The following is a 14,778-nucleotide window of genomic DNA, read 5'->3' as shown; positions in this document are numbered from 1 at the left end:
ATCCTTTTACAGACTTCTTGCTTTTGTGTAAGAATTGGAATAGATGAAAAGAGCATGAGAAAGTCAGTGTCATTTCAACTTCTTTGAAGAGGCCACAGTGGTGAAAAGAAGAGAATATTCGGCTATGATCTGTAATGCAACACAGAAGTGTCGAAAATGTACTTTTTGGCATTTGGGAAAAATATGGGGGAAATCGTCTAGGTTACGTATGTAACCTCCGTTCCCTGATGGAGGGAACGAGACGTTGTGTCAGAGAAGCGACACTAGGGGTCTCTCTTGAGCGCCGATATTCACCTCTGGACTATGAAAAAAGGCCAATGAGAGTTGGTAACCAGTATTTGCATGTCCCGCCCCCGGACATACGGGTATTTAAGCAGCGCAAATACGGGAGTTCATTCAGGATTTTTCTGAGGAGCCGGAAAAAAAAACAGTGGCTCGGCTCAGCGACGTGGCAGGGGAGACACAAAGTCTCATTCTCTCCATCAGGGAATGGAGGTTACATACGTAACCTAGACGTTCTCCTTCTGTCGCTCTCTCCACGTTGTGTCAGAGAAGCGACACTAGGGGTCCACTTATAAAAGCGCCATGCGCTGAGCCGTGTACGTGAACCGCTGATACAGGAGCGAGCAGGTATTCTTACGTGCAGGACGACCAACTGTATCAGTCTGCACGTACCCTTCCCCAATGCCCCATTTAAGCCATCAGGATTCCTTATTGTTACCCTGGAGGGGAACAAGGTGGTGGCCGCCAACCTGGGAACGGGACAAGCCTGGCCGGGCCTCTTTTCACTCTAGGTTTCTCGCATAGGACAACTTAGGCCGGGGCCCTTACACGCATTGAGGGAAGGGGGTCTTAGCCCTTATTCAGGGCAGAGAAGACCCTGCGGAGGCCACGCCTACCCGAGAGAGGAGGCAAGTTTAAGTGGCAAAACCATCAGAGGCCTGCTTAGGGCCTATGTGGAAAAGTCGGTGCGGTGGTGGATCCAGCCTATAGAGGGGGGAACATACAGCACGGCAGCCGAGGCAGCCATGACTGCCTAAGGGAAACACGGAGTCAGCTCAGCCAGAGGGGACAGAACCGTGGTGTTACACACAGGGGGAGTCCGAAGGAGGCCTTACCTGTGGAGCACCTATACCAGTACAGGGTAGCTTACGGTACCCGCAGTGGCTTGGGTCAGCGAGTTCCTCCGCTGAACTGCGACCCACGAGGGCTAGGGAGGAATCGACCAGTGTCCCAAACCTGAGATCTCCTGGGAATGAAGGCGCACTGTTTCCCCTGGTTAGGGGGAAGGGCGCTAGGTGCAAGCGATTCACCTGGTCAGATCGTTGGCGTGCCATCGAGTTCTACGGGCTCGGTACCTGAGAGAACACGGGACGATACTGACTCAACTCGGAGATTGTAGAATCTCGCAAAAGTGTTAGGTGTTGCCCAGCCCGCTGCTCTACAAATGTCTGCTAGAGCAGTGCCCCTAGCCAGTGCCCATGAGGACGCAACACTCCTGGTGGAGTGAGCTCGGACCCGCAAGGGGGGGGCACGGCCTGGGTGTGATAAGCCAGGGAAATGGCGTCGACAACCCAGAGGGCGAGTCTCTGCTTGGAGACAGCATTCCCTTTCTGCTGTCCCCCAAAGCCGACGAAGAGCTGCTCAGAGCGTCTGGTGCTCTGTGTGCGGTCCAGATAAATACGTAAAGCACATACTGGACACAGCAGTGAAAGGGCTGGGTCTGCCTCCTCCCGGGGCAGCGCTTGCAGGTTCACTACCTGATCCCTGAAGGGCGTGGTAGGAACCTTGGGCACATAGCCCGGTCACGGTCTTAGGATCACGAATGTATCTGCCGGACCAAACTCCAGGCAAGCGTCGCTAACAGAGAACGCATGCAGGTCCCCGACCCTCTTGATGGAAGCGAGCGCGATCAGCAGGGCAGTCTTGAGAGAGAGGGCCCTGAGTCCAGCTGAGTCAAGCGGCTCAAAGGGGGGTCTCTGGAGGCCCGTAAGGACGACCAAGAGATCCCAGGAGGGGAACAGGTTAGGCCGGGAGGGAGTTATCCTCCGGGCACCTTTTAGGAACCTGACGATTAAGTCGTGCTTACCAAGAGACTTGCCGTCTACCGTGTCGTGGTGGGCCACGATAGCGGCGAAATACACCTTGAGGGTGGAGGGGGACAGCCTCCTCTCCAGCCTCTCCTGAAGAAACACGAGCACTGACCTAACTGCACACTTCTGCGTGTCTTCGGCTCGGGAAGAACACCAGTCCGCGAACAGACGTCACTTTAGAGCATAGAGATGCCTTGTAGAGGGGGCTCTGGCTTGATTGATTGTATCTATGACGGTAGGTGGTAGGCCGGCTAGATCTTCCTCATCCCGTCCAAGGGCCAGACGTGGGTGCCAGAGCGTGCCCCGTCCCTGAGAAAGAAGGTCCTTCCTCCGGGGAATCCGCCAGGGAGGGGCTGTCGTGATGAGCGTGAGGTCCATAAACCAAGTCCGGGTAGGCCAGTAAGGGGCTACCAGAATGACTTGCTCCTCGTCCTCCCTGACCTTGTATAGCACCTGTGCAAGAAGGCTCACTGGGGGGAATGCGTACTTGCGCAGCCCCGCAGGCCAGCTGTGTGCCAACGCGTCTGCCCCGAGGGGAGCCTCTGTCCGGGCATACCAGAGCGGGCAGTGGGAGGTTTCTTGGGAGGCAAACAGGTCTACCTGAGCCTTGCCGATCCGGTCCCAAATCAGCTGGACCGACTGGGGGTGGAGCCTCCACTCTCCGCCGGGCAAGCTTTGTCTTGACAGCGCGTCCGCTATCACATTGAGGTTGCCGGGGATGTGAGTGGCGCGCAGTGACTTGAGTCGCTGCTGACTCCAAAGGAGGAGACGACGGGCGAGCTGTGACATGTGGAGGGAGCGTACTCCGCCTTGGCGGTTTATGTAGGCTACGACCGTGGTGCTGTCTGTCCTGACTAGGACGTGTTTGTTACGAATTAATGGGAGAAACTTCTGCAGGGCCAGAAAAACAGCCAGAAGCTCTAGGCAGTTGATGTGCCAGCGCAGCGGGCCTCGGTTCCACCGGCCTGCGGCTGCGCGCCCGTTGCATACGGCGCCCCAACCCAATTTGGAGGCGTCGGTTGTGACCAGAACGTCGGGACACCTGCTGCAAGGGTACTCCTGCCCTTAGGAAGCAGAGGTCTGTCCAGGGTTTGAAGGTTTGGCGGCAGGCAGAGGTAACTTTTATGTTGTGCGTGCCGCGGTGCCATGCTCGTCTCGGGACTCAAGTCCGGAGCCAGTGCTGAAGTGGTCTCATATGCATCAACCCCAGCAGCGCGGCCGCCGCGGAGGATGCCATATGCCCCAGGAGCTGTTGGAAATGTTTTAGCGGGATCATGGCGCCTGGCTTGAAGGAAGCGAGGCATTTCAGCACTGACTGAGCACGCTCGTTGGAGAGACGTGCTGTCATTGGGAATGAGTCTAACACCAGACCGAGAAAAGAGATGCTCTGGACCGGGGAGAGCTTGCACTTTTCCTCATTGACCTGAAACCCCAAACGGCTGAGGTGGCTGAGCACCTGGTCTCTGTGTGCACATAGTAACTCTCGGGAGTGGGCCAGTATGAGCCAGTCGTCGAGGTAATTGAGTATGCATATGCCGGCTTCTCGGAGCGGAGCAAGAGCTGCCTCTGCGACTTTCGTGAAGACGCGAGGGGACAGAGACAGGACGAAGGGGAGGACTTTGTACTGATACGCCTGGCCGTCGAACGCGAACCTTAGGAAGGGGCGGTGTCGAGGGTGAATTGAGACGTGGAAGTACATGTCCTTCAGGTCTACCACTGCGAACCAATCTAGATGCCGGACGCCAGATAGAATTTGTTTCTGGGTGAGCATTTTGAACGGGAGTTTGGACAAGGTCCGATTGAGAACTCGCAGATCGAAGATCGGTCGTAAGCCGCCGCCTTTCTTGGGTACAACGAAGTAAGGGCTGTAGAAACCCTTCTTCGTTTCGGTTGGAGGGAGGAGGGAGGCGATTTCTTCACGCAGGGAGAGGGCATGTTGGCCGTGTACTGCGGAAAAATGTACGCCCACGAAGGGGGGCGGAGACCTGGCAAACTGAATTGCGTAACCGAGTGGAATGGTCCGGTGCAGCCAGCGTGACGGGTTGGGCAGTGAAAGCCACGCCTCTAAACTCCGTGCTAGGGGCACCAAGGGGACGGGTTTTTTGGACGTACCCGGCGGGGCTTCGCAGCAGTGCGGAACAGGTAACGCGGCGTCAGGAGGCAACGTGGCGTCCCGAGGCTCTGGTGCTGAGAATGAACTCAAAGCACTTACCTTGCTCCGCGCACCCGGCAGGGGGCGGGTTCGTGACTGAGGAGGAGGTCTGATGTTGGCGTCCTCTGGACTCGTCTGAACCGGCCGGCCGGGGAACAGTCGTGGCGCTGAAGGCGGGGACACCGCGTCCATGGAGCCGGGACTGTTGAGGCCTGAAAGCAGAGTGCCGTGAGAACGGCATTTGCGGGCCATGTGCCCCAGAGACAAAGGAAATAGCTCTTTTATTGAGAATTTGGGTACTGCAGCCCGTGTTAGGGGGTGCGGCAAATGAAAGAACAAAGGATTCTCCTCCCGGCCCTCCACCGGGGGACGGATCGGTCTTACCACCTCCGGAGCTAACGTCTTGGGCTGTGGGTGCGTTGTCTCAGGAGCGCCTGGGAGCCTTCCGGGTCCTCGAGGGGGTCCATGAGACAGGGGGCGTGCGCTTCCCGCGGTTTGCTCGACGCTGGGGCTGAGAGCTGGGCCCGGGTTGAGGTGGAGCAGGCGCTTGCCTTCTGGCCGCGGGAGGACGAAATTGGCGAGCAGGCGGGGCATGGGCCGTGGCGGCAGGCTTGCGGCGAGGCATGATGTGAGAGATGGCCTCCGTCTGCTTCTTCACCATGGAGAACTGCTGGGCAAAGTCCTCGACGGTGTCGCCGAAGAGGCTGAACTGGGAGACAGGGGCGTTGAGGAAGCGAGTCTTGTCAGCTTCACGCATCTCGACCATGTTCAGCCACAGTTGACGTTCCTGGACCACTAGCGTGGCCATCGCCTGCCCGAGTGCTTGCACTGTGACCTTCGTCGCTCTCAGGGCGAGGTCGGTCACTGAGCGCAGTTCCTGCAGCGTGTCGGGATTAGGGCCACCCCCGTGCATGTCGCGTAGTGCCTTGGCTTGGTGGACCTGCAGGAGGGCCACGGCATGCAGGGCGGAAGCGGCGCGTCCTTCGCTGTGTCCTGTAGGCCTTCGCTGTCAGCGAGGAGGTTGCGCTACAGGAAAGGGAGTACGGGGCGACCTCGCCAGGTGGTAGGGGTACCGGGGCATAGATGGATCGCAACCGCCCTATCCACCTGGGGAATCGCCTCGTACCCATGGCACGCTACGCCATCGATGGTAGCGAGGGCGGACGAGCCTGTGGCGATGTGACGAGTGGAGAGGGGTGCTCTCCACGAAGACGTCAGCTCGTCATGCACTTCCGGGAAAAACGGGACTGGGGGGGCGAGGCTGTGAGCGGCGCCCAGACCCCAGGAACCAGTCGTCGAGCCGTGATGGTTGTGGGGAGGATGGAGGGTTCCAATCCAAGCCCACGCTGTCGGCTGCCCGGGAAAGCATGTTCGTCATCTGTGTGTCGGCCTCAGCCTGGGCATGCAGGCCCGAAAGCGGCAGCCCAGGGGAGTCCTCAGCATCAGATAACCCGCCCTCCGATGCCGCTGCGATCTCATCGGCTTCCATCGCAAGAGGGTCGGCCGACTGGCTGTGAGGCGAGTCACCGCTACCTCGAGCACGGACGGGAATCAACGAGCGTGTCGGGGCGCGGGTGGTCTGAGGGGGCGTACCCGGCGGAGCTGCACCCGCTGCCATCCCCAAATCGCCTCCATCGCCAGCCGCATCGTCCTCAATCCCGTGGGAAGAAGGAGCGACACGGGGGGCGGCTGGAGTGGCTTGCTCACGGTTGTAAGCAAGCTGCGACCGCAACGTTGTCATGGTTATGTTCTCGCAGTGAAAACATGAACCATCCACAAACGCAGCCTCGGTGTGATCGCTCCCCAGACACACGAGACAGCGCCTGTGGCCGTCGGAAGCAGAGAGCACTCTACCGCATCCAGAAACAACACAGGGGCGGAAGGGCATCTTTATAAAGACGCATCCTTAAAAGGACGTTCAACGCGCTGTGTTTTGCTCTTTTAGAGGAAATTAATCTTTTAAATAAAATCACTCTTTTAGGGAAAAAACTCGTGAGAGTTTTTAAATCTGCACTGTCGATGCGCCCAGGGTCAGGAATGCACAGCCGTGCAAACAGGAGAAAGCCGCTGTTGTGCGCAGTAGAATCCAACACCATGCAGCAGAGGGATAACAGGAACTCGGTGTGTGCACGCAGCAGTTGCAGACACGACCATCGGCTCTGAAGAAATTTTCTGAATGAACTCCCGTATTTGCGCCGCTTAAATACCCGTATGTCCGGGGGCGGGACATGCAAATACTGGTTGCCAACTCTCATTGGCCTTTTTTCATAGTCCAGATGTGAATATCGGCGCTCAAGAGAGACCCCTAGTGTTGCTTCTCTGACACAACGTGGAGAGAGCGACAGAAGGGGAACTGCTATTTTATTTACCCTACCTCTTATCCTAAACTCTAATTCCAAACCTAAGCGTCAGTGGAGTAAAAATTAGATTTTAGTGTGTAAATGAAACCTCTGATTCACAATCAACATTGTTAATATGAATACGACTACTTCCTGGTTTCCATGGGACCAGAACCCACATCTCGGAGGCTGCTTATGCAACTTACTTTCATTAACACCAGAGGAAAAGTTGAACACATTTGAATTGATGAAAAAAATAAAAAAGTCTTATGAGGGATGCTGCTTATCAATAATTCAGCAAAATGGGGTCAATTCAGGGTTCATAAACATTCGGAAGCAGCATGTCGATTTCCTGTGTGATCATGTTGAAAGCAAGCATGGTTGGTTGCTATAGACAATTTAAAGGACTTAGAATTAGAATGCTACTGCGCATGTCTGTTCCTAAAGCATTTCCGATTGCAGCATTTTTATATCCCAGAACTGTCAAAATTAAATGACTAGTGGGAACTTTTAAAGTCTAGCTAAAACAGAACAAACAAGATGTGTGTGAAAACTGAAAATAAACAATGAGGTAATTAACGGATCCTTACCTAAAGTGATATATCCAGACGTGTTGTTGATACAGAATGCCTTTTCTGTTCACAAGAGAGGAGATGGAAGTGTATTGTGATTTAGATGCTCATAATTATTTAATCAGTGGAAAGGTTGGGAAGATTGGATCGCTCCTATTATAATCAATGAAGCTGTTAACGCTACAATCCTGTGACTTGCAGACAATGTAAGGGTATACCTTCCTTGTGTGTTTCTTTCTTCGCTAGCTTTTATATTACTTCAGCTACTCTGAGAACTTGGTGGTGCAATACTGCAGTTACTGTTGATTTAAGTAAGAGGACTAACAAGCTGTGAGGAAAATGTGTGCATGTTTGTAGATGTTCTCCATTTATGACTTTGTTAAATCTATTTGATATTTTACGGGTGGATCTTACAAAGCCCATCATGAACTTTCTGTCACATTTCACCCTAAAATCAAAATAAAAAAAATAAGAAATTATAATTTACATAAAACATAAGAAGCCTATTTATGGGACCAATAAGCTTTTGTGTACTGTGACATTATTTTCATCATAATTTAGCACATTTTCAAAATGTTTTACATTATTTTGCATAATGCAAAATAAATAAATACATCTAATTATCATTACTGTAATGCAAAAGACAATTATATGTTATTTAAGTAATATATGTTGTACTACCTTTAATGAAAACCTTAATAATAAAACATGAAATAAAATATTGATTCCTGTATTTTGAAATACTGTATTATTACTGGAATTGCATCAACACCTATTAAGGTAAAGATAATTTGGGGGCTACGGGGTGGATGGAGATGTTGCCTATTGTAGGACCATATATACAGGTATGTTGTATATGGTCCTTAAACAGGCTTACATTTCTTCATAGAAAATATACATTTCTTTTACTGTTCTGTTATGACATTTTTGGGTGCAGTTTTCATAATATTTATTTACATTTATGCATTTGGCAGACGCTTTTATCCAAAGTGACTTACAGTGCACATATTACAGGGTCAATCTCCCCCGGAGCAACCTGGAGTTAAGTGCCTTGCTCAAGGACACAATGGTGGTGGCCGTGGGGATCGAACCAGTGACCTTCTGATTAACAGTTATGTGCTTTAGCCCACTATGCCACCACCACTCACAAATCACATTATGAAAATTGTACCTCATTTTACCAGCATGCATCCACAGCAAACTTCTGTATGCAAAATTTTTAAAGAAGTAATACAAAATGTAAGCATTTCTGGATGTAACATTCACCTTGTCCCGTTTTGCCTTTACCTCTTCTTTGCCCATTTCGTCCCGTATTTAACTCCACAGTCCCCTTATTAGCGTGCATGTTCTCTGTTATTAGTTTCACCTGCATCCGCCCCCTCTGGCTCTCGCTCACAATCATCAGAGTATTAGTTTCACCCGCACTCGTCCCAATCACTCGATTATTAGTTTCACCTGCACTGTTCGTTTTCCCCTATTTATACGCTGCCCTTTCGCTTCACTCTTGTTGGTTATTGTTTAGTTTACCCCTTCGCTTTGCCAGCTCTAGTGTTCCCCTAGTATCCCCTGTCTTTTCCTCTCGCTTGTCTCGCCCCTTTGATATACTCTGATTCCCCGGCTTCGACCTAACGCTCCCCTGGACTACTCTTCTGTGGATTTGCCCCTTTTGATATTTACTGATTTCCCGGCTTCGACCTTACGCTCCGCTTGACTACGCTTCTCTGGATTTGCCCTTTGTACTGTTGCCTGCTTTGATTAATAAAGCAGTTTTACCTCGACATTGTGACTGTCTCAACTTGTGTTCGTTACACTGGACTCCATGCTAATTTGATTACTTGGTCAACTGTTTATACAATGGCCTACAACTTCATCTAATGAGCCACAGTAAGAGATGTTGACTGTTTAGCTTGAAAAATTACATAATAAATATATACATAACAAAACTTTTAAAGCAGTAGAACATGCATGAGATGAATCTAAAGTTGCAGAGACTAGAAGAGAATGCATTGTTAACAGAGTAATGTGTTTTCTTCTGTCACACTGTAATCAAAGGCTTTACACTCTCTTGGGATCCAGGGCTTTTGAAGTTGATGTGATTTATTTGTTGTCTCTCCTTTTCTGTCTGTAGCTTTGTCATTCTCGTTTCCTCGCTCATTTTCTCTATGGTTCTCAAAAATTCAGTTCACATATGGGTTTACTTGTATAACTAAATTCAATTACTGTGCCAGTGTCATGTTGTGAAAGTGTCAAATTGTGGCATAGAGTATGAAGTGTCATTAACAAGCACAACTCTCAGTTTTTTCCTCTTTCCCTTTCTTTCACACAGGCAATGTGTTTGTGGTCAGTCTGGCTTTCGCTGACCTGGTGGTGGCTTTCTATCCCTACCCCATGGCTTTGTATGCAATCTTCCATGATGGCTGGTCTCTAGGAGAAACCCAGTGCAAGTTCAGTGGCTTCCTAATGGGCCTGAGCGTAATTGGCTCTGTTTTCAACATTACGGGCATCGCCATCAACCGCTACTGCTATATCTGTCACAGTTTTGCCTACGGACGTATCTACAGCTTCCGTAACACGCTACTACTAGTGGCCCTCATCTGGGCCCTGACTGTTCTGGCCATTCTCCCCAACTTCTTTGTGGGTTCATTGAGTTATGAACCAAGGGTTTACTCCTGTACCTTCACTCAGACTGCCAGCAGCTCCTACACTGTCGTGGTGGTTGTGGTCCACTTCCTGGTGCCCATCGCTGTGGTGACCTTCTGTTACCTGAGGATTTGGGTGCTAGTGATACAGGTGAGGAGGAAAGTGAAGAGCGAGGAGAGATCCAAAGTGAGGCCTAGTGACTTGCGAAACTTTGTCACCATGTTCGTGGTGTTCGTTTTATTTGCGATATGCTGGGCTCCACTGAATCTCATTGGTCTCGTGGTGGCCACTGACCCTGAGGTTATGGCTCCACGTGTTCCAGAGTGGCTATTTGTGGTAAGCTACTTTATGGCCTATTTTAACAGTTGCCTCAACGCCATAATTTATGGACTCCTTAATAGGAACTTTCGTAAGGAGTACATGCGGATTGTAACCTCGGTGTGGATTCCTCGAAGGTTTGTGACTGAGACATCCAAGGCAGCCACGGATGGCATAAGGAGCAAACACTCACCTGCCATCAACAACAACGAGTGACTCACCTTTTCAACAAAATCACTGTTAACTGATACAAAAGCAACCAGGCCTCAAATAATCACATTACTAGATGTACATTTTTGCTAAATTATTTTTCATGTGCCTCATTGTACATATCAAGGTGAAATGAACACTAGAGATGCTACAACTGCAACTTTTATTCCCTTTCACACATACCACAGATAAAATGACAAATTATCCTAAACACTTACTTTTCGCTCTGTTCCTCACACAACACAATCTTATGACATTATAACTTTCACTAAAGAGCATGACTTGGAAGGCAATATATTTTAACATTTGCATTGCATAAACAACTACAAGCTTGTTCGTGTGTAGTATGTATGGTAGCTCAACTGATAGAGAGTTGCACTTGCAAAGGACCGGGGTATGAGTCTTGAAGACCATGCAAATCGACACGTGAGCCATAAGTGTCACCACAAAATGGTTGATTGCTTAAAGTGGTTGCTTCAGTATTTGTGTTTTTCATCTCACATTTGCTTTTATGACATTATCAATTAGGTTTAGATTTAAGGTTTAGGCTAAGGAGGTAGTTTTTGTCTATGTATATTTTAAAAATGTATTTAGCTTTTGGCACCACACAGTGGACATTTTACATTGAAAGTGCCACGATATGTCTAATGAGCCATGTAATATCATTTTGCAAAAATGTTGCCAAAATCACATAATATTCATGAGATCAGGCTATACAAAAGGGACTTACGGGAAATGTTGTGAATACATAAAGCAAATTTCTATGCTTTAAACCGAACTGTAATGTGAATTGTCAATACTTGACATTTTTTTTACTCCTACAATGCCATTATACACAACTCAGGATGTTTGTTTTACTTTTGCTGTGATGGAGTGATCCATTTCAAAACATAATTATTATTACAATATATTTAACTTACCATTATAAAATTGACCTTTTAAACACGCACGCACTCACGCACGCACGCACACACACACACAATATACAAAAATATAAAAAGGCTTGTATTTATTGAGGATCTTCTTCATTTTTGTGGAGGTCTGTTGTGTATATGTTGTATAAATCAGTATGCTTCACATGTTTAAGTCATTACCATTTCAGAAGTTCTACCTTACACTTAAACTTTCACATAAAATATGAGGAGAAAAAAATTTAATATAATGAATATAGTGAATAATTCTTCAAAGTGTCAAACATGCTTACAGGTCCAAAATACCTGATGGAAATCATCTAATAAATACCAAATCAGTTTGTCATGTTGAAACAAATCCTAATTTAAATGTAGTGTCAAACTTGCAGATGTGCAGAGCCAAAAGAGCTTCCAAAAGGGTAGCACAGCGAAATAAAGCACAACTTCAAAAAATATCACCTCATGTGTATTCAAGCAAAGAGAGATTTCAATTTTTCAAAGTGAACGGTAACAACGTGCAGCCAGTCAGTCATCACTTTCAATCTGTGTTCACCTCTTATCTTTCAAACATAAATGTCATTCATGACTTTGGGGTTATTACTTTCTCAAGGAAGAAAAAAAAAGGAAATGTGCATGACTCTGAAATGTTATATTTCTTCAACAAATAATCTGAACAAAATGCAGCAGGCATTTAGATTAAGCTAAAGGTTACTGGCAAGGGGGGATGATTTTATCGGACCTGTTTGGAATGTACTATTGTTATCTGTGCTTGTTTTCACTTGATTTGACATTGGGCAATTTAATCCTCCCGACATAACAAGATGTTCCATGCAGTGTGATTGTACTGTGTGAGAACATTCTTCACCATTGACCTCAATAAAAGAAAGGAACGGATGAAAGCCAAGTCTATTGGTGATTGCGCAACCTCTGTGTGGTATGAATCGGCTGTGGAGGGATTACATGGAGATATTGGGATGACCTTGCTCCTTGTGGTCACATCTGCAGAGGGAATTACGGGGACCGTGTGGCTGGATACCCAGCAGATGGTGTGGACTGAGGTGGCTGATAACGTAAATACATGACCAAGTTGAGAGTGATTTATATCAGTTTTCTGTATGCAACTGTTAAGAAGATGTACCTGATCTAACCCTTAAAATTAGTATTGTTGGTTTAAACTTATGGATTCAAGTTGATTTAGTGATGTTAAATAATATCTTGACTTGAATAAAACCAGTTCATTTAGATGTTAGATGAAGCACATTTTTTTAGGTTACATTGTTTTCTGTATAAAAGTAAACATACAAAGGTAAACACTTTTACCTTTTTCTATGCTTTGTAAATCACATGATTTTATATACCTTTATGTATATTTTATTTAATCCACTAAAATCTATTTGATCATGTATTTTGGCCAACATCTAACAGAATAAAACATCACAAAAATCAACAAAGCTGATCTTAGCAGATAACAAAGGGGTTTGGAGTGCTAAATCCATAGCTTCGTATCCGAGAGCTATTCTGCCAATGCAAAAGTTCATTTTGAAAATAAATATAGTTAAAATGAACAGCACAGCAGCACAGTGTGAATGAGAAGACTAAATGGTTTCCGCACCACCCCTCTGAGAAAATGATCAGACTACAACAACCTCTTCTAATTTAACTTTGCTTTCTCTTTCATCTCTCAAACAGAGACAGAACACACACACATTCAAACACCTACCTGCGCTCACACAAAAACCCTTTAAAAACATTTATGCACACACACTTAAAGCCCCTTGAAACTGGTAAACATTCAAACATGTACACATAGACGCACTTCAAAAAGAACTTGTGCCCATGCAAAGACGTGGAATCATTCATGCAGATTATATAACACTTTATTGCAGGATTGCACTCACAGGTCGAGTGAGTTGTTGAGATCTGGCCAAACCCATTACATCACACATTTGAGAACAGCACCTAACCTCAGGTTATGTTAAACAGCATAATGACTTGAATTAATTTTTATAGAGGAGTTTAAAGGGATAAGTTACCCAAAAATGTAAATTCTGTTATCATTTACTCACCCATATGTTGTTCCGAACTCATATTACTTTCTTTCTTCCATGCAACATCAAAGGAGATGTTCGGCAATAGTCAGCCTTTAGTCACCATTCATTTTGAATGTATGGAAGAAAAGATGAATTAAAATTTGAATTTTGACTGAGGCTGATATTCTGCCTACCATCTCTCTTTGTTGTCCACAGAAGAAATACATTTATGCAGCTTTGGAACAACTTGTGGGTGAGAAATAATGACATTTTAAGGTGAACTATCCCTTTTAAATGCACAGATATTTTAATACATTTCAGTGTTCATGTTGTATTACAAGCTCCAATAGAACATATTACATGTTGCTTATCTGAATTACTCAATACTTCTGTAACTACACGTGAACGTGAAGTGAATAAAAAAAAAAAAGACAATAAACACACATACATGGATGCAGATAGCGCAAGAGTGATAAGGACACTTGCATTTACATGACATTTATTCATTCAGTGGACACATTTACAAGTGCACTTCACATACAGTAAATACACTCAAACATACTGTAATCGTATGTACTTGAAAACACTTAAAGCAAAACTGCCATAAAACAGGGAAATACGTTACATATACACACTTAACCCTCTATTGCATATTTACATTTATTACATTTGGCATCACGAGGTTGACCTACACAATATTAGGTAGGTGGTTTTAATGTTGTGGCTGTTCCAGGTGTATATACTCTGGCGGAGGTGGAGGGATGCTGGAAACAGCTGAGACCGAAGACCGGTAAAGAGCTGCTTATATACTCTGGCTGTTAATTGAAAGTTTAGATGGACTCGTCCCTCATGGAATTAAGTTTTGGAACTTCAATACACGAGTTTGTTTGCCCTTATAATCTTAAAGCTTTTAAAGTTAAACTTATTTGGCTTGCTGTCCGCAGAGGAGGGGCTCGATGAAGCAGCTTCAACTCGAGCTCTGAAGTATTCCCCCAAAAAGATGCAGGAGGAGTTTAGGACAGCAAGTTGGATGCTTAGAGGTTGAATTGATGTAGACGATCATTAGACTTGATAGTACGGAAAGACCCCCTCCAAAAAAGTGAATTGAAAGGGATGAAGGTATATGATGAGGGATGTTGGTTGCCTAGTTTCTGCGGGAGCTGTGAGTGGGGCAACTGTTGTGCATTGGAGGTAGATATTGCGGGAGATTGTACTGTAGTGACAACTGGGGATGCGTCAATTTGAAACGCTAATGCGTCTCGCCGCTGTGTTTATAAACCTGGAGTCATGAGCAGGCGATGCTGCTGTTTAGGCTGGACCGATGTCTCCCTACTATGTCCACAATGTGGAGCTATGAGTTGGGTACAGCTGCGGCAGTATAATTTTGAAAGGGCTACATTTGGAAAGCATGTCCCAATTTGCGGAGAAAGATATGACTGAGGTACTGTTTTGGTAAACTGCATTGAAGCAGCCAGCTTGCAGTGGCAGCCTCACGCATGGGCCTGCTCTGGGT

General features: G+C 47.0%; 1 protein-coding gene across 1 annotated transcript in view; it reads left to right on the top strand.

The window, feature by feature from the left end:
• LOC127635939 (melatonin receptor type 1B-B-like) overlaps positions 1 to 10,506 on the top strand; it is a 28,856-nt gene extending 18,350 nt beyond the window's left edge. The window contains exon 2 of the mRNA XM_052116241.1: positions 9,483 to 10,506. Within this exon, the coding sequence (XP_051972201.1) occupies positions 9,483 to 10,330 (848 nt within the window). The 3' untranslated portion in view covers positions 10,331 to 10,506. The remainder of the gene's footprint in view (positions 1 to 9,482) is intronic.
• Positions 10,507 to 14,778: the final 4,272 nt, after the last annotated feature.

Source organism: Xyrauchen texanus, chromosome 43 (assembly GCF_025860055.1).
Source record: "Xyrauchen texanus isolate HMW12.3.18 chromosome 43, RBS_HiC_50CHRs, whole genome shotgun sequence".
Classification (NCBI taxonomy): Eukaryota; Metazoa; Chordata; class Actinopteri; order Cypriniformes; family Catostomidae; genus Xyrauchen; species Xyrauchen texanus.
The sequence above is the reverse complement of the archived record's forward strand: the minus strand, read 5'-3'. Positions and strand labels throughout refer to the sequence as shown.